The sequence below is a fragment of the Capricornis sumatraensis genome, chromosome 7, assembly GCF_032405125.1.
Source record: "Capricornis sumatraensis isolate serow.1 chromosome 7, serow.2, whole genome shotgun sequence".
Taxonomy (NCBI): Eukaryota; Metazoa; Chordata; class Mammalia; order Artiodactyla; family Bovidae; genus Capricornis; species Capricornis sumatraensis.
In genome coordinates, this window is record NC_091075.1 from 71419692 (window position 1) to 71437907 (window position 18216).

General features: G+C 45.5%; 1 protein-coding gene across 1 annotated transcript in view; it reads right to left on the reverse strand.

The window, feature by feature from the left end:
- The window catches only part of SCFD2 (sec1 family domain containing 2), a 397757-nt gene that overhangs the window by 20456 nt on the left and 359085 nt on the right, over positions 1-18216 (reverse strand). Inside the window, exon 7 of the mRNA XM_068975329.1 lies at positions 10738-10872. Within this exon, the coding sequence (XP_068831430.1) occupies positions 10738-10872 (135 nt within the window). The remainder of the gene's footprint in view (positions 1-10737; positions 10873-18216) is intronic.

Here is an 18216-nt window from a genome sequence, read left to right on the forward strand (position 1 = left end):
GGGGCAACTGCCATTTTGACTTCTAGCCGCTCAGTACTGGACTTTGCTTTTCTTGCTCAATGATATAATCTGAGGGTTTTTCTATATTAGTGGGAAACATCTGGGGCCCACAGGAATTGGCTGGGACTGCACCGGTGGGTTTGGCCTAGCCACACCGGTGGCCTCTGTCTGCGCCCGTCACACTCTGAGCACCATCTGCATCATTTTATGTTACGTGGCATGGATAACTTCCTCTGTATAAAGTGCCCTTGCCTCTCCTTCTTTTTATCTTAATATATGCATTTTATTGAAGTACAGTTGACTTACATTTCAGGTACATAGCAAGGTGATTCAGTTATACAAATACACATACATTATTTTTGAAATTATTTTCCATTATAGGTTATTAGAAGATATTGACTGTAGCTCCCTGTGCTATACAGTAAACCTTTGCTGCTTGTTGCATATTTGTCTGCTCTTCTTTACCTCCTTCTTCTCTCTTTAAAAGCCATCCTTGCCTCTAAAAATCTCTCTTTAACCACCTCTCAACTCCTGCCCCATGACCCGAATCTGATAGACACCTCTGCTCTGGCCTTGTCACACTGGCTGCAACCTTGATAGGCTTGCCTATCTCCTCTCCTAGACTGTAAGCTACTGGAGGGTAGGGACTGATTGTATCTATCTTGGTAATTTGGGCTCTGGGCACAGAGCTAGCTCATGGTAAACTTTCAACAAGTGTTGCGTGAATAAAAAGAATGAATGAATGGATGAGGTCCACAGGTTAACTGGAGATGTCTTTCTTTCCTTAGCTCTCTCTCTAAGAGAGAGATCTTTTAGACACTCCGTTCTATGCATGTTTTTCCTGGCTGAGTAACAACCTGAAGTTCCTTCCAACCCTACAAACAATTGTTTCTCACTTATTCCTGGGAAGGAAATACAACTGGCTTCAGAACTTCACATTGGTACAGCATGTTCTCAAAGACATATGCTTTCCATAAGAGAGTCCGGACTCTGAAATACACTGCAAGAATCTTGGAAGGATGCATTGAAAGATGAAAAGGAAAAAAGAAACAGCAACAAGGATCAATACCCCTGGGCCAAGGAGTTGAGAGAATGTTGATTTTGGTACAAATTAACGGGTGCCATTAATGCATGTTGCTGTTTGCTATTTTGGTTTCTGTTTAGATTTATGTTTTGATACCAGCTTCCTTTATAGAACACATCAAGTTGGCAGACTATTGGGAAGTGGAGTCTTTCCAGTCTTTTCCATCAGAATAACACATTCCTTATAATCAGCTACACTCGGCTGAGTCTCATTTGTATGTGAGTTCACGGTGTAGCGCACTTTGAAGTTGCAAGATGTAAACGTCATTACTGCCATCATAAACACGCAGATTAATAAAGCAAGTCGGGCTCACTGCCCTTTCTTTCATTTTCTAAACCTTCACTGGCTGTGACTTTAAGACATTTCTAAACCTTCACTGGCTGTGATTTTAAGACATCAGTTCTGGTCAGAGAAGACCATTTCTCCCCACCATTTAGCCAGCCTTTGAAGCCAAGGCTGCCGACACCTTCTCTGCAGCTGTGGCCCCAAGAGCACTCTTTGATGTCCTGACTGGTTTCTATGGGAAGTGTTTCCTCTGCTCCTGGTTCCCTGGAGTTCTCTGGGCATTCCGGGAACCCAGCTGCTGATTCTCCTCCACTCTGTTTCTCTTCATGACTGACTCATTTGTCCCCAGCACAGGCAACAGTCAGGTCCTCCATTCTCCAACAGTGGGCGGGCGTTGCAGGAGAGAGACAGCATAATGGGAGCGTTGGCTCAAAGGTCCCTGGGCCCTGAGAGCAGCTGTGCTGACTTTGAAGGTGGCCTCGTAATGGCTCTTGTCCCAAAAGGAGTCAGTAACAGCACTGCTGCTGCCACTGAACACTTGACATCCAGCTCCGCTTTTTATTCATTTATTCATCCATTCCACAAATACCTATTGAGCAAGTACTATGGGCCAGGCACTGCTGTAGGCACTGGGAACTCAGCAGTAAATGAACCAAGAAGAATTTCTGCCATCAAAGAATTTATATTTTTGTTGGGGAAAATGACAAAATACAGAAGTAAATTGATAAGTGAGGAAAGCAGTGAGTGCTATGGAGGAAATAAAGCAGGGTTGGGGTTCCCACGTGGTACTAGCGGTAAAGAACCCACCTGCCAACACAGGAGAAGTAAGAGACATGGGTTTGATCCCTGAGTAGGGAAGATTCCCCTGGAGAAGGGAATAGGCAACCCACTCCAGCATTCTTGCCTGGAGAAACCCACGGCCAGAGGAACCTAGTGGGCTATAATCCATAGGGCTGCATGGAGTTGGACACAACTGAAGCGACTTCACAGGCACGCACAGGGCAAGCATTACTTTGCACAATCTTAGGATCTATGAAGTATGTAGCAGCTCCATTTTACAGACAGAGACAGTGAGGCTTACAGAGGTGAAGTGACTTGTCCCAAGTTTTCCAATTCATAAGCTATAGGGCTGAGACAGAAATCCAGGTCTGCCTCAGAGAAGAGTGGGATACATTCCACACGCCCTCGTTTATAAACAGATTCTTCAAACTGAAAGCATTTTTACTAGCTTTCATCTCTTAAAACTCTGTACTTCTAGTTCTTTGGCAATGTCAGCCAATTACCAGTTTCCTCGTGGACTTATTTCATCTCAGTGCAAAGGCTGCCCTGCTGCCAAAGTCACTCTGTCATTAGCTTGACCTCCCTGTTGCATTTGCTGCCGTGGATGGCGTCCCCATTCTGGAGACTCCCCACTCCACCCCAACCCCTCTCTGTTTTCCAAGCCCTCTCAGTGTCTTTCCTGCCTCCTGGGCTCTCCTCTTGCTTGACCTGTCCCATCACACACTGTGTTCCTGACTGCTGGGGCCTCTTCTCCCAAACACCCTCCTTGAGTGGCCCTGCCCTGTCCATGGTCCAGGCCTCAGAGGGCTTGTGTCCCCAGGTCGCTACCACAGGCCCAGGCTCTGCTGAGCTGCAAAGCTGTCTCACAGGCACCTAAACTCTAAAACACAAGTTATTTTCTTCTCCATTTCTGCTTCTGAGTCAGAGAGAATGTAAACACCTGCCATCCAATCATCCCCGACTGGACGAGGGGCCCTGGACAATGCCCTCATTTACTTCCACATCCCATCAATGCCCAGTCCAGTGGGACCCACCAGGGCTGCATCCTTGCCTTCATCCCCTCAGCCCCTACCTGACCCCGACTCTTCTTACCTTCTCTCCCTAATCTGATGCCAGTCTGGCCTCGTTCCCTGCTGCCAGGTGATCTCTATAAAATATACCCTGGTTGTTTTGGTGATTTGCTTGCTAAGTTGTGTCCAACCCTCATGACCCCGTGGACTGTAGCCTGCCAGGCTCCTCTGTCCATGGGGTTTCCCAGGCAAGAATACTGGAGCAGGTTGCCATTTCCTTCTCTAATACACTGGTTCTATATTCCTAAAAAACATGGCATAAAACCTCATGGTTTCTGGTCAAATGTCAAGCCTCCAGCCCTTCGTGACCTGCCTTCTGCTTCTCTCTCTGTCTTATCTTCTTCCACTCCTCACAGGCTGCTCTGAGCTCCAGCCGTTTGGAGCTACCTGGAATTCCTTCGACTTAGCCCGGAACTTCCATCACTTTGTATCTCACTCCTGGTCAGACACATTCAGTTCCTCTGACTCCCTGATTAAGCACCTCCTTCTCTGTACTCTCACAGCCCGCCCAGACACCACTTCTCTCTTGTCCCCACAACTCTCAAGGTTCCTGTCCTTCTCCCTAACCAACTGTAAGCTCTCCAATGTGAGCTGTGCTGTGGCAGGTAGGACAGCTAGCCTGTCTGCATCTTCCTTACCCACAGCAGTGACTAGCATGTAAGAGGCTCTCGTAATTGTTCACAGGCAGGCAAAGTCTGTAACCGGCCAAAACCAAGTTTGTGTTTAATGACTCCTTCCAAGATCTAACTCACTAGAACTTATGGATCTTATTTAGCAAATGTTACACAAAAATCAAACCACAGTATGGAGCATAATTGAGAAGGAGAAAATATAAACAATAGTTATAAATAGTATTGCAAACAAATTCCAAGACTTGTGCTGATTTAATCAACAGACACCAAATGCTGACATGTTTTCCTCTCATCAGAAACACTATTAAGTATAATGGGCCTAAGACAACAGTCCATCTCTGAGTTGTGTTTTTCTTATGTAACCGATGAGGAGCTGGACTTGATGACCATCCTCAGCCCAGGGATCTGACATCAAATTGCACCTGAAGCTCATCATTTTTGCCCTTTGTCCTTACAGCTTCCTTCACCCCATCATAGTTGCATCTGTAGATGTCTGTCCAGCTCACACATGAACAGTCCCCTCCATCTGCATGGCCACAGGGTGGGCTCCTGGCAGCCGCGTAGTTACAATGTGGTCCTGCCTTCCTCCGACCTCGACTGAATGGTGCAGGAATGGGCCCCTGACCCAGGCCCAATGTGAGACCCTCCCCTGGGAATGGAGACTTGACCTAAGACAGATGGGGCCCAGTCAAGGCTCCTAAGAAGCACCAGCACCTGTGGCACAGCTCCCAGCCGTTCACTTGACTCTCGTTCACTGAGCATGGACACTGAGCTGGGATGGTTCTTGGCATCTCTGCAGGCCGCAGCCCGTCTTCAAGAACTGTCTGGTTTCCTAATGGCTTTCCAGTTCTTGGGCCCAATCTTTCCTGAGGCTCACTGCATGGCTGCCCTTGCATTCTCGGAGACACTCGGTCCTCCCGATGAGGGCTTTCCTTGATGAAGTTAGTGCCACTTGGTTAATTGCCAACAACGTATCTCAGCTCCAGCTTTTCCGGGTGGGCCTGAGCAGCTGCCCCCTCTATCCTGTGGGCCCAGGCCATGGAGCACTCACAGGAACTCCTACTGAGGGCCCAGAGGCAAGCATTGAGTCCTCTGTGAGTGTTTTTCATAAATCTTTTATTTTTTTTTTCCAGTTAAGCACGGCCATATACAAAAGGGAACAACACCACGCAGTTTAACAACGCTCGTAAAAGGAGGTAAAAGGGCCTTGTGCAATTTCATCAGATACAACCCGCCCTCCTCATGCCAATTTCAGCAGAGAAAACATCTTGACAAATCATGTCCTTTAGTCAAAACAAGTTGGAGTCCAAACACATGGAGTAGATATAAAATATATTATTTTCAGGAGACTGAAATCCAAACCACAAATTCCAGAAACGCATTTTCAAAGTGCTGCCTATTAGACATGCTCATTTTAAATTAAATTAACGCTGTTGTGAGAGTGGGAAGGTATGGTTCAACTTATTTATTAGATTGCTATCAAGTTTTTTTCTACAGAGATCAAGGTGCTTCACACACAGGCACTGGGATAGAAGACTTACTTGACTGTTTAAAAAAAAGTCAGGTTCTGCCAAAGCGGTTTCTCTGGACTTTGATACTCCCCTCCTCCCAGGGCACTGCCCTTTGAAGCCGACAGTTCTGTGCGGCTAACCACAAGTCTAGCCTCCGGTGGAGGAATACACCGAGTTGACTCCAAACACTTTCTCAGAACCTCAGGCAGAATGACCTTGAGGGTGCCCAGCTCTACTTCCCGGCCTGTCTCTTTCCTTGACAGGGCCTGATGGGGAGAACTTGGAAGAGCAAAGTTCTACAGCTCAGCGTCTCATCCCTCAGGAAGGCTTTTATTATTTTTTGTTAATTTTTTAAAAAGACTATATTATTTAAAATGATTTTAGGCAAATAGCAAGCATGCCTTTTGCTATCAGAGCCTTTCCAGGCTCATTTATTTTGAAACCAGATCAGAAGCATGAGTGAATTTTCTGTCCTTTAGATTGAAGGAAAAACTTCTAGAATTCAAACACTGCTCTTGCTGGGCTGGACAGCCAATCCTACACTTAGGTGGAGGGCGGATGGTATTTTTCCAAGGTGGCCTCAATGATATTTTCTGCTCCTCATGCTCTGGTTCCCTTTTTAACAGGAAGAGAGCAGGTTCCTCCCCTTGAACCCAGGAAGGCATGTGTGACTGCCTCGACCGACAGACCACTGTGGGAGTGATGCTCTGCAGCTTCTGAGGTTCCCACCTGGTGCTCTCTCTCAGGATGCTTGTCCTTGGAATGCAGCTGCCTTGCTGTGAGGAAGCTCAGGCCACGTGGAGAAGCCTGTGTGGAGAGGAACTGAGGCCTTCAGCTCACAGGCCGGGCTGAGCTACCAGCTGATGGTCAGCATAACCTTGGAGGCGAATTCTTCTCTGCTGAGCTCTGCCCAGACAGCACATTCATGAACAAAATAAATGATCAATGATATTTAAAGCCAGTGTTTCAACACGGCTTCTGATGCACCCATTGATAACCGGGACAGGTGGGGATGAGAGACTTGTCTGGAGAGTCTGATTTATACAGGAAAGCGTGCTAAAGCAATGGAAGGAAAGTGACTTTAACAAGCTGCAGTCTGATATCAGCACATGAGGTTCTGACTGTACTAAGGGCAGAACCCAGCCGCCTTGACTTCCCTCTCACAGAGGATTTGTTTGCTGCAGAGAATCTTGGACATATGGGCGTATCCCCTAACTTCCACCATCTGCAGACACATACATCAATGAGACTGAATGCTGTGAGCCACTTTGGAGCATCTGGAATGGAAGTCTCATTTCCCTACAGCACAGAGGCTGTCTGAGGGGCACTTGTGGGGTGGAGCATTTGCCCTCTCCCGGGATGTGGAGACAGCTTCTGTAGGGCTCCTGGTGGAGTTAGGGGCCCGAGTTGTTTTGGGCTTCTGCCTCCATCCCCCAGGTGGTCAGGGTCTAGCCCAGCTGGCCTCTCCTTCCTTGAACCATCTCATCACAGCACATGTACGGAATCTCACAGGCTCTACAGCTTGCCCCAGGCGGGACGGTCTGTGTCCCCTGAGACTGAGGACACCTAGGTTGGACTCACAGGGGAGAACAAGGGGGTCTGGAAAACCACAGTGCGGTCGTACAAACACAGCTGCCCACAGGCGCTGAGACTCCATGTCCCTTAGCAAGAACAAGTCAGGAGTGAGAGAGGACATGCTCGTGGCTCTGCGGGGAGGTGTCTAGTCTCTCCTATGTGATTCACTTGTTCACTCAGCCGTCGATCTGTAAGCACCAAATGCCCACATGTTGGCTCCGCACAGGGATACAAAGATTCTCAAGGTGGCTCTTGGGAACCACACTCAGACCAGGACCATGAACTTGTAAAAATAAAAATAGCAAATATGTACTTACCACTTACTGTAGGACAGGCACCATTGTAAATACTCTGTATGTATGAACTCACTTCATTCTCACAACAGCCCTATAAAGTGGCTACTATTATCCTCCTCAATTTATAGTCTGCAGAGAGTCAGACATGACTGAGTGACTTTCACTTCACTTCAATGTGTAATGATAAAGATGTATAATGATAAAGCAAGGAGTATGTGCAGCCGCAGAGGTGTGTGCAGAAGGTATGGAGCCCTGACGATACCCTGGGGCCTGGAAACCCCTCTCCTATGGTCTTCCTATCACCGCTGTGGGGCCCACAGCACACCCTGCGGGAACATCTACTGGTCTACTTACTAGCACATCTCTCCCTGGCTTCTCACCCCCTGCCTAGGCTACAGGTCCTCCCTCTGATGACTCTGAGCCGATGTCATCTGTGAAACCAGAGGCGAGCAGCTCAGCTCCCTTTCCAGCACCGCGGCTCTCTCGTTTGGACGAGTAGCACCCCAAGCTGAGAAGGAGGCCACATGGACAACTTTATTCCATCAGGTTCTGTTTGTTTGCTCCTTTCAGGCTCAGCTTCGGTTGGCTCTGAGTGAGAAGGGGGGAAACAGGCCCCAGAGGCAAAGAGTAGGGCAGTGAGTGGCAGGAAAGCAACGGCTGTTGGCCGCTGATACAGAATGAAGCTGTAGCGTGTGGAGGCAACCCAACACCACTGCACGCATTTCTCCTCGCGGGGCTGTACGGCCCATGAGTCCCCTGGACTGAGTCCCAGAGAAGCAGTGCCAGCAGATGACCCCGGGAGAGCACCCTCACCTGGGCTGTTCTGAGGATCACTCTGGGCCGGGAGCTGATTGAGGCACTGCATAGATACTGGAGAGGGAGAGCATCTGTGCTAATGAGGCATCAGGAAGAAAAGGATTTATGACACATGAATACTGAACTTCCAAGAGAATACCGAGTAGCATCCTGGTGCCAAGAAATGTTGTGTGTTAAGAGAGTGGACTTTGGAATAAGATAGGTCTAGGGACGAATCCTGGCATCCCAGGGGGGAGGACGGCCCAACCCTAGCCTTCTGAAAGTTTCTGTCTGCTGCGTACCCCTTCTGGGCTTCAGTTTCCCCATGGGTAAAGCAGGGATAATGAAAGGGTCATCGTGAGGTTTGAATGTGAGAATGGCTGATCCCCGGGTACAGGTGACCACAGCTTAGCTGCCTGACTTTGGTAGTGAGAAGCCTCAGAGAACAGGACCAGGGAGACTGGTGAATGGCCGCGGCCATGAGAGCCTCTGCCGCCTCCCTCCACATCCTCTTCTTTCCACCAGCCTTAAATCAAAGTAGAAGACACCCTCTCCTGATGGCGCACCCCTATGTCAAAGATGGAGCTCCACGGGAAATCAAAGGTGGTTCCTCAAAGCCCTAGTGTTCTTCTTTTCATTTACTGCAGGTTTTTCAAACCCTGACACGTCGGCTGCCAGTAACTTTCCTTGCCAAGTTCTCTGGAATGATGGTAAGAGCCAGCCATAGAGGCCCAGGTAGAAATAAAATGAAACGATTCTCCCTTGGGGTGCTGGGGTGGGGAGGGTCTGCCTAGCCCACCAAGACTCTCCCACCACCTGCAGACACATGAGATGCCCCTGGTAAGTGAGTGCAGAGGCCCAGCAGCTGGGGGCTGAGCAGTGGGTCCTGGCAGCTGCTGGGAGAATGCATGATTCTTTTTCCTGAATCTGTTAAATGGAAACCTCCCTTTGGGATCCATCTCTGGGGGCAGGAGCATCTCTGCATGAGCCCTAACTCCAGGGATTTGAATGGAGAGAAACATGGCAGCCCAGTGATGGCCCAGGACAGTTCTAAACATCTCCCCAGGCAAAGCCCGTCTTGGGACAGTGAAGCTTCCAACTGCGAGGAGAGCTGCAGAAAACACACTGTAGAGTTTAAAAGGGTAATTAAAAGGTGTGATGTCTCATGGTTCATGAAACAGTGATGGAAAACGCAAGTGGACAGTCCTCCTACAACAGATGGTCTCTGTCGGCCGTCGGAGAGTTGCAAAGCCCATTAGTGTATTAAAGGCACTGTGACATATGACAGCAAAGACTTTTGGTTTAATTTTCTGTTTAATTGAGGGTTTTCTGAACATATTTTGTCACAGAACCCTTTTGCCAGGAAACTGTTCTTTTGTGGAACATCACTGGAGAGCTATGTTCGGGCAAGTTAGGTGTCTCACTGACACCGTGCCTCTTTGCAAATCAGAAACTCCCGCAGTGAGCAGAGCATGGGCGGGTTCGAGCCTCCACTTGGGCCCTTGGCCAGACTATGGATGCAGCAGGCTGACTGCAAAAGGTCACAGTGGGCTGTCCTCAGACCTGAGCGACCAGGGCAGGGAAGTCCACACTCCTTATTTTAGTTTCTCTTCAAGGTTAAGTCCAAGCTTATGAATGAAGCAATAGAGTGCTCAGGCAGAGAAAGTCCGAGAGCATGTCTAGCCGGGAAGCATCTGTAAAAACCAGCCAGTATGAAGAGCTGCTAGACAACCCTGGCTCACATCTACACAGGAGCCCTTGAACACTTTTGAGAAGCTGATCTGTGCTGTATTATTAAAAACAAGAAACAAAAAACAGATAGAGGGAAAATGCCCAGCCACATGTTGCATCAGAAGTTGATGACGACTGGGAGCACTGGGGAGGAGGCCTAGCATCCATTCCAGCTGCTCACTGCTTGGTTTAGAGTCTGACTGGCTTCCGCCCTCTGGCTTTTGGAGCGGACCAGTTTTCCTGGCATATGCATTTATTGAACTCTGAAAGGCCAGATCGTCTATGAAGATTAATTTATGATTTCAAAGATGCTTTGAAACTGGCAAAACATTCTGTTATTTCCAAGAGTTATTACAACCGAAATCCTGGCATAGACGAGGAGGTCAGCCTGTAATCTCATGTAGATCTTTTTAAATTTAGAAACTTTACAGTGGGTTAAAAATAGATCACATTTGTGTACTTTGCCTCCTTTCATCTCCACTGCAAAGGCGGTTTGGTAATTTTGACTTAGCCTCGATATTAGCCAGAGAAATTCTCATACTTGTCACCGGGGAGTCTGCTAAGCCAAAATAAAAGTCATTTTCAAATGGATTTTGGGATGATGCTGGTTATATGACTGAGAAGAGTTACTTGTTATCCACACAGTAAGCTCTAGAATTAAGGGTACAAGACTACCACTAAGATCTGTATGTGGATTTGTGTTAAGTGAAAACGTAAACCAGGAGGGATATTTTCAGTAGTGCTACCCTGGAGGGCTATGTCCTTACCTATTGATCACAAAAGATCATAATACTTAGGTCAAGGGAAGCTAGAGGGTCAGGCTGTTTATAAGCAAAAGTTACATGAAGATTGTACCTGGTTTCAGAAAGGCCAGACATTCTCTTCGGTGATACTCACCAGGGTTAAAGAGGTACCAGCATTTTCAAGTCCAGCAAAGATAGCATTACACTTAGGATTACCTCGTCATGGTGACTTTACCTTCATGAACATGCTGAATCCAGTTTTAAGGAGATCAGTGAGGCCCGAAGACATGTGTTCAATGTCAACTGGATCTGGCTTCTCGGGATTAAATATTTCCTCCACGACCTGCTTCAACAATGGTTTATAGGATGCCTGGAAAGACAAAATATTGTGCTGTAAGTAAAAGAGTTTGTTTGGTTTGTCTGGAGAGAGGATAGCTTTACCTGTACCAAATGAAGCAAAACAAGTTTATTTTTGATCCTGAGCAATGGCGATGGTTTTGTGTGTGTGTGAAAAGATAATATAACAACATTGATTTTTTGGGAAAAATGTTTATTCCACTACACTGGCACTATTTTTTGTTTCTCATACTCCCTTCCACAAGCAAACAACTCTTACCAGAGCTATAGTTATAGGATGGCTAATTTTTCAATCTAGATTTAAAGTGACAATTTAATGTATGAAGTATAAGTTCATTTCAGTTGCTCAGTCATGTCCGACTCTTTGCAACCCAAAAGACTGCAGCACGCTAGGCTTCCCTAACGTGTCCATCACCAACCCTCCCCTGTCCATTACCAACTCCCAGAGCTTGCTCAAACTCATGTTCGTCAAGTCAGTGATGCCATCCAACCATCTCATCTCTGTCGCCCCCTTCTCCTCCTGCCTTCAATCTTTTCCAGCATTCAGGTCTTTTCTAATGAGCCAGCTCTTTGCATCAGGTGGGCAGTGTATTGGAACTGCAGCATCAGCATCAGTCCTTCCAATGAATATTCAGGTTTGATTTCCTTTAGGATTGACTGGTTTGATCTCCTTGCAGTCCAAGGGACTCTCAAGAGTCTTCTCCAATACCACAGTTCAAAAGCATCAATTCTTTGGCACTCAGCTTTCTTTATGGTCTAATTCTCACATCCATACATGACTACTGGAAAAACCATAGGTTTGATTAGATGGACATTTGCTGGCAAAGTAATGTCTCTGCTTTTTAACATGCTGTCTAGGTTGGTCATAGCTTTTCTTCCAAGGAAAAAGTGTCTTTTAATTTCATAGCTGCAGTCACCATCTGCAGTGATTTTGGAGCCGCCAAAATAAAGTCTCTCACTGTTTCCATTGTTTCCCCATCTTTTTGCCATGAAGAGATGGGACTGGTTGCCATGATCTTCATTTTTTGAATGTTGAGTTTTAAGCCAACTTTTTCACTCTCCTCTTTCACTTTCATCAAGAGGCTCTTTAGTTTCTCTTCATTTTCTGCCATAAGGGTGGTGTCATTTGCCTATCTGAGGTTATTGATATTTCTCCCAGCAATTTGGTTCCAGCTTGTGCTTCGTCCAGCCTGGCATTTCACACAATGTAAGTTAAATAAGCAGGGTGACAATATACAGCCTTGACATACTCCTTTCCCTATTTGGAACCAGTCTGTTGTTCCATGTCCAGTGCTAACTGTTGCTTCTTGACCTGCATACAGATTTCTCAGGAGACAGGTAAGGTGGTCTGGTATTCCCATCTCTTGAAAAATTTTCCACAGTTTGTTGTGATCCACAGTCAAAGGCTTTAGCATAGTCAATGAAGCAGAAGTAGACGTTTCTCTGGAACTCTCTTGCATTCTCTAAGATCCAGCAGATGTTGGCAATTTGATCTCTGGCTATCCTGCCTTTTCTAAAAACCAGCTTGAATTTCTGGAGGTTCTTGGTTCATGTACTGTTGAAACCTAGCTTGGAGAATTTTGAGCATTACTTTGCCAGCGTGTGAGATGAGAACAATTATTCAGTATTCTCAACATTCTTTGGCATTGTCTTTCTTTGGGATTAGAATGAAAATGGATCTTTTCCAGTCCTGTGGCCACTGCTGAGTTTTCCAAATTTGCTGGCATATTGAGTGTCGCACTTTCACAGCATCATCTTTTAGAATTTGAAATAGCTCAGCTGGAATTCCATCACCTCCACTAGCTTTGTTCATAGAGATGCTTGCTAAGGGCCACTTGACTTCACATTCCAGGATGTCTGGCTCTAGATAAGTTGTCCCACCATCATGGTTATCTGGGTCATTAAGATCTTTTCTGTATAGTTCTCCTGTGAATTCTTGCCACCTCTTCCTAATATCTTCTGCTTCTGTTAGGTACATACCATTTCTGTCCTTTATTTTACCCATCTTTGCACGAACTGTTCCCTTGGTATCTTTAATTTTCTTGAAGAGATTGCTAGTCTTTCCCATTCTATTATTTCCCTCTCTTTCTTTGTGTTGATCATTTAGGAAGGCTTTCTTATCTCTCCTTGCTATCGTTTGGAACTCTCCATTCAGATGGATATATCTTTCCTTTTCTCCTTTTCCTTTTGCTTCTCTTCTTTTCTCAGCTATCTGTAAGCCCTCCTCAGACAACCATTTTCGCTTTTTGCATTTCTTTTTCTTGGGGACGGTTTCGATCACTGCCTCCTGTACAGTGTTAGGAACCTCTGTCCATAGTTCTTCAGGCACTCTCTCTATCAGATATAATCCTTTGAATCTATCTGTCACTTCCACTGTATAATCAAAAGGGATTAGATTTAGGTCATACCTGAATGGTCTAGAGATTTCCCCTACTTTCTTCAATTTAAGTCTGAATTTGGCAATAAGGAGTTCATGATCTGAGCCACAGTCAGCTCCCGGTCTTGTTTTCACTGACTACATAGAACTTCTCCATCTTCGACTGCGAAGAATATAATCAGTCTGATTTTGGTGTTGATCATCTGGTGAAGTCCATGTGTAGAGTCATCTCTTGTGTTGTTGGGAGAGGGTGTTTATTATGACTGGTGCATTCTCTTGGCAAAACTCTGTTAGCCCTTGCCCTGTTCCATTTTGTACTCCAGGGCCAAACTTGCCTGTTACTCCAGGTATCCCTTGACTTCCTATTTTTGCATTCCAGTTCCCTATGATGAAAAGGACACCTTTTTGTGATGTAAGTTCTAGAAGGTCTTGTAGGTCTTCACAGAAATGTTCCACTTCAGCTTCTTTGGCATTAGTGGTTGGGGCATAGACTTGGATTACTGTGATAATGAATGGTTTGCCTTGGAAATGAACAGAGATCATTTTTTTTGTTTTTTGAGACTGCACCCAAATATTGCATTTTGGACTCTTTTGTTGATACTGAGGGCTACTCCATTTCTTCTAAGGGATTCTTGCCTACAATAGTAGTTATAATGGTCATCTGAATTAAATTCACCCATTCTGGTCCATTTTAGCGTACTGATTCCTAAAATGTCGATATTCATTCTTGCCATCTCCTGTTTGACCACTTCCAATTTACCTTGATTTATGGACTTCACATTCCAGGTTTCTATGCTTCGGACTTGATTTCTATCACCAGTCACATCCACAGCTGGATGCTGTTTTCGCTTTGATTCAGCCCCTTAATTCTTTCTGGAGCTATTTCCCCACTCTTCTCTAGTAGCATATTGGGCACCTACTGATGTGGGGAGCTCATCTTTCAGTGTCCTATCTTTTTGCTTTTTCATACTCTTCATGGGGTCCTCAAGGCAAGAAGACTGAAGTGGTTTGCCATTCCCTTCAGCATGAAGTATGCTGAAAAGCAAAATACTGTCAACTTAGATAGACATGAAGATGCTCTCAGGTCTTTCCTAAACATCCTTAGAATTATGCTCCCTTCCTTAGGATCCCAAATGTTTTCTTACAATGTACTGTCACTAACCAAGCCCAAAGCAATCTCTTTTTTCTAGAAAAGTCAACTCCAAGTACAACTTGCCCAGAAAAAGAAGCCAAGTTACCCCAAAGAAATCTGACCAAGGTCAGGACTTAGAGAAAGGATGCCACGTGAACAATAAGAATTTCAGTAGGGGACTTCCCTAGACACTCCCAACGCAGGGGGCCTGGGTTCAATCCCTGATCATGGAACTGGATCCCACATGCTGCAACTAAAGATTCCACATGTCACAACTAAGACCTGGCACAGTTAAATAAATGAATAAATTAAAGAAAAAAAGAATTTCAGTAGAATTAAGTTGATGTGAATTTACAACACCTACAGTTTGGTAAATGGTGCTACATCTATCCAGGTTTTGGTAATATTTGGAGACAGCTGCCTCTGACCAATGTGTATTCTAAGCAAATTCCCTTCCTCCTCTCCTTGGGTCTCCCTACTACCAAGCTTTTCCTCTCTCCTTCCCTTCCCATCAGCTGGACTGCTTTCCTCCCAGTCGTGTTGCTGCCTTTGTTGCTCCAGTTCTGTATGGCACCCCAGTGAAACCATGAAGCGTGAAGGAAGAGGGGTGTCTACCCTCAAAGCACTCTGCTGTATCTATCACAGACTCAGGAAAGACAGCGCTGCAGAGATGCGGTGATCTACCACAGACTCAGGAAAGCCAGTGCTGCAGAGATGCGGTGATCTATCACAGACTCAGGAAAGCCAGCGCTGCAGAGATGCAGTGATCTACCACAGACTCAGGAAAGCCAGTGCTGCAGAGATGCGGTGATCTATCACAGACTCAGGAAAGCCAGCGCTGCAGAGATGCGGTGAACTGTGTCTCTCTTTGTACTGGCCAGATCTGTGACCGACCTCTAGCCAGTGTTGAGGACATCTGGGGTGCTGACTTCATATCTGGCCTCGTCCTGCTTTCCCTACAGTCACGTTTTACTCTTAGTTTCCCCTTATTCCAACTTTCTTACTTGAAATATCTTAGAAGTAAATCAGGGTATAAATCATCACAATCCTAAACAATCACTTAGCTAGAAGGCAACTAGTGCATTTAACAGGGATAAGATGCAGGGAGAAATAACAACTGTTGAATTGAAGCTGCAGCTCTCCTCTGTTTATTAATCAAACAGACCATGGCATGCCCAGAGTTCTCATAGGCAGATGCTCATGAAAGGGAGAGCACTGTGCAGAGACAGGGAATTTTATAAACAAACAAAACTACAAGTCGACCTCCTCATTATAAAGCTGTAACGCCAAGTTAGATTTTTAAAATTTATCATACAGGCAAAAAAGCAGAGGTTTGAAAATACATTCTTTTGACGAGGTCATAGGGAAACAGACATGCTCATATACTGCTGGTGGGAGTGTAAATTGTTACAGTCAGCACAGAGAGTAATCTGGAGATACCTATCAAAGTTATGAATGCATCTGACCTAGCAATCCCACATCTAAAACTTAATCCTACAAATGTGCTACTGTATGCAAATGAGATCCATAAAAGTCTATTTGTTACAGCAAAAGATTGGAAACTCATGTGCCCATCAGTAGGGAGCTGCTTATGGAATCCATCTCCATGAAGGAATGCTGTGGAAGTTTAGAGGGGAACTCTGTGTTGATAGGAAAAAGCAAGGTGAGAATAAACTGTGAGTGGAGAAAGCAAGATGAGGAACAGTATGGATAATGGGCGTTTGTGTAAAATGTGCCAAAGGGAATATGAAAGTTTGCACTTGCTGAAACATGCAAAAAATAAACTCCGGTGTGATATACAGAACCACCATGAGCAGTGATCATGAAGTGGGGGACCGGACAAGAGACGAAGGTGGGAGGAAGTCTTTTCACTGTATTCCTTTTTCACAAAGCACAGTTAAAACACTACCACACACACACATCTACACCCACACATACTCCCACAGATCAAGAACAGTCTTTTTTTCCTTACTTGTTAAAAATTAATAAGTTATTTATGTCTGGAAGAGGTTGGAATAAAGCACACAAAAATGTAAACGAGGGCTAATGCTAGGTTCTGCGAGTGGGGGATACTCTATTTTCTTCTTTTTCCAAAACTTCAGAAATTAACAGGTATATTTCTGGAATTGTAACAATCCAATATGTATTTTCAATGTTAAAAAAAAAGTTCACAGAATGGCCTCTGAATTTTCCAAATCCTCCTCCCCGAGTAAACTGTCTTGAGTAATTTTCTACCATCTCAGCCTTTCTGGATATTTAATCTCTTAAACTTTAATCTCTCTAAACTGCTCTCCAAGGAGAAGTCCTTTGGCCAATACTCTGCTAACTTATCAAATATTCATCAACTGCTTCCTTAGAAATAGAACCAGTTTTTGGCCAGACACATGATCAATTGGCTGAAAGACTTCATTCTGCAGCCTTTCTTGCTGCTGAGTCTAGAAGTTTTGGAGAATGATATGCAAGAAGAAGGGGAGTGGGTCTTCTTGAAGCTTTCCTCCCCTTTCTCTTTTCTGCTGCCTGGAATATGAAAGAGATGGCAGCAGCCCCAGCAGCCACTGTGGAAAACTGAACCATTTCTTGGAGATGCTAGAGCAGAGGGCTGGAAGAAATCTGGGTCAGTGGAGACTCATGGCATTACTACAGCACAGATGGACTGAATCAGAACCTACATATGTGACAAGACAAAACCTTGCATGTTTGAGCCATTGAGTTTCAGATCTCTGCTACTTGCAGCTTAATAAAATTCTGTTACAAAGCACAAAGCGAAGATAAATAAAAAGCCCACTTTTCTTTCCCGGAGCTTATAGTTATTTCTTTTATTAGTCTACCTATAGTTATATGGACTAACATTGGGCAGAACCAGAGAGATACACATAGGCTGACACATTTAAGAGAGGAAGGAGTATAGCCCTCAACCTACAGAAACCAAAAGAAGGCTGTTGCTCACCATAGGATGCACCTTCAGTAAGTAGGATGAGTAGTGACCCCAAGAAGAGCTCAGGCATAGGAAAAAGGCCATCCTGTTGTCCAGCAAAAACATTATGTCGGGGCCCCCTCTGTGCAAGGCACAGGGTACCAGGGTGACAGGACTGTGCTCAGGGCCCCAGAAGCCCCTGTGTAGACTGGAGACAGGAAAAGAAGGAAGCGTGGAGGGTTAGACAACCCCTTCCTCCCTTGCTCTACTTTCAGCTCAGCCCTGCGGAATGCAGCTCCAGGGAGAAAGGCCCTTCGAGTCACCCTCCCCTTGAGGGTGAGCAGAGATTTAGAAGTGCTATTCCGTTAACACCTTCATTCTTGGGACTTTGTGATCATGGAATGTTACTGGGCAGGGCTGTAAACACGTTTTATTATTTTTTTAAGATATGTAGATAACATTTATTTAGATTGAGAAAAGCAGCCACAAATTAAGTATGGAAAAGTCACAGATAACAGGCACATCACACAATCCAGAGAAATAGTCAAAGTGCTTTTCTTAATGAACTGCCTCTCATACCTCTGTAATACTCATTTTTTCTCTTGACTGAACTCTCTCCTATGACATTCACATGACATTCTCACATGAGAGCAATTTTTAAAAGTAATTTTATTTTTAATTTTGGCTGTGTTGGGCCTTCAGTGTTGCATGGGCTTTTCTAGTTGCAGGGAGGTGGGGCTACTCCCTAGATGTGATGCTGGGGCTTCCCTTGCTGCACAGCATGGGCTCTAGGGCACGTGGACTTCAGTAGTTGTGGCTCCCAGTCTCTAGAGAGCAGGCTCAACAGTTAAAGCACATGGGCTTAGCTGCTCCGCAGCATGTGGGATCTTCCCAGCCCAGGGATCAAATCCATGTTTCCTGCATTGGCAGGCTG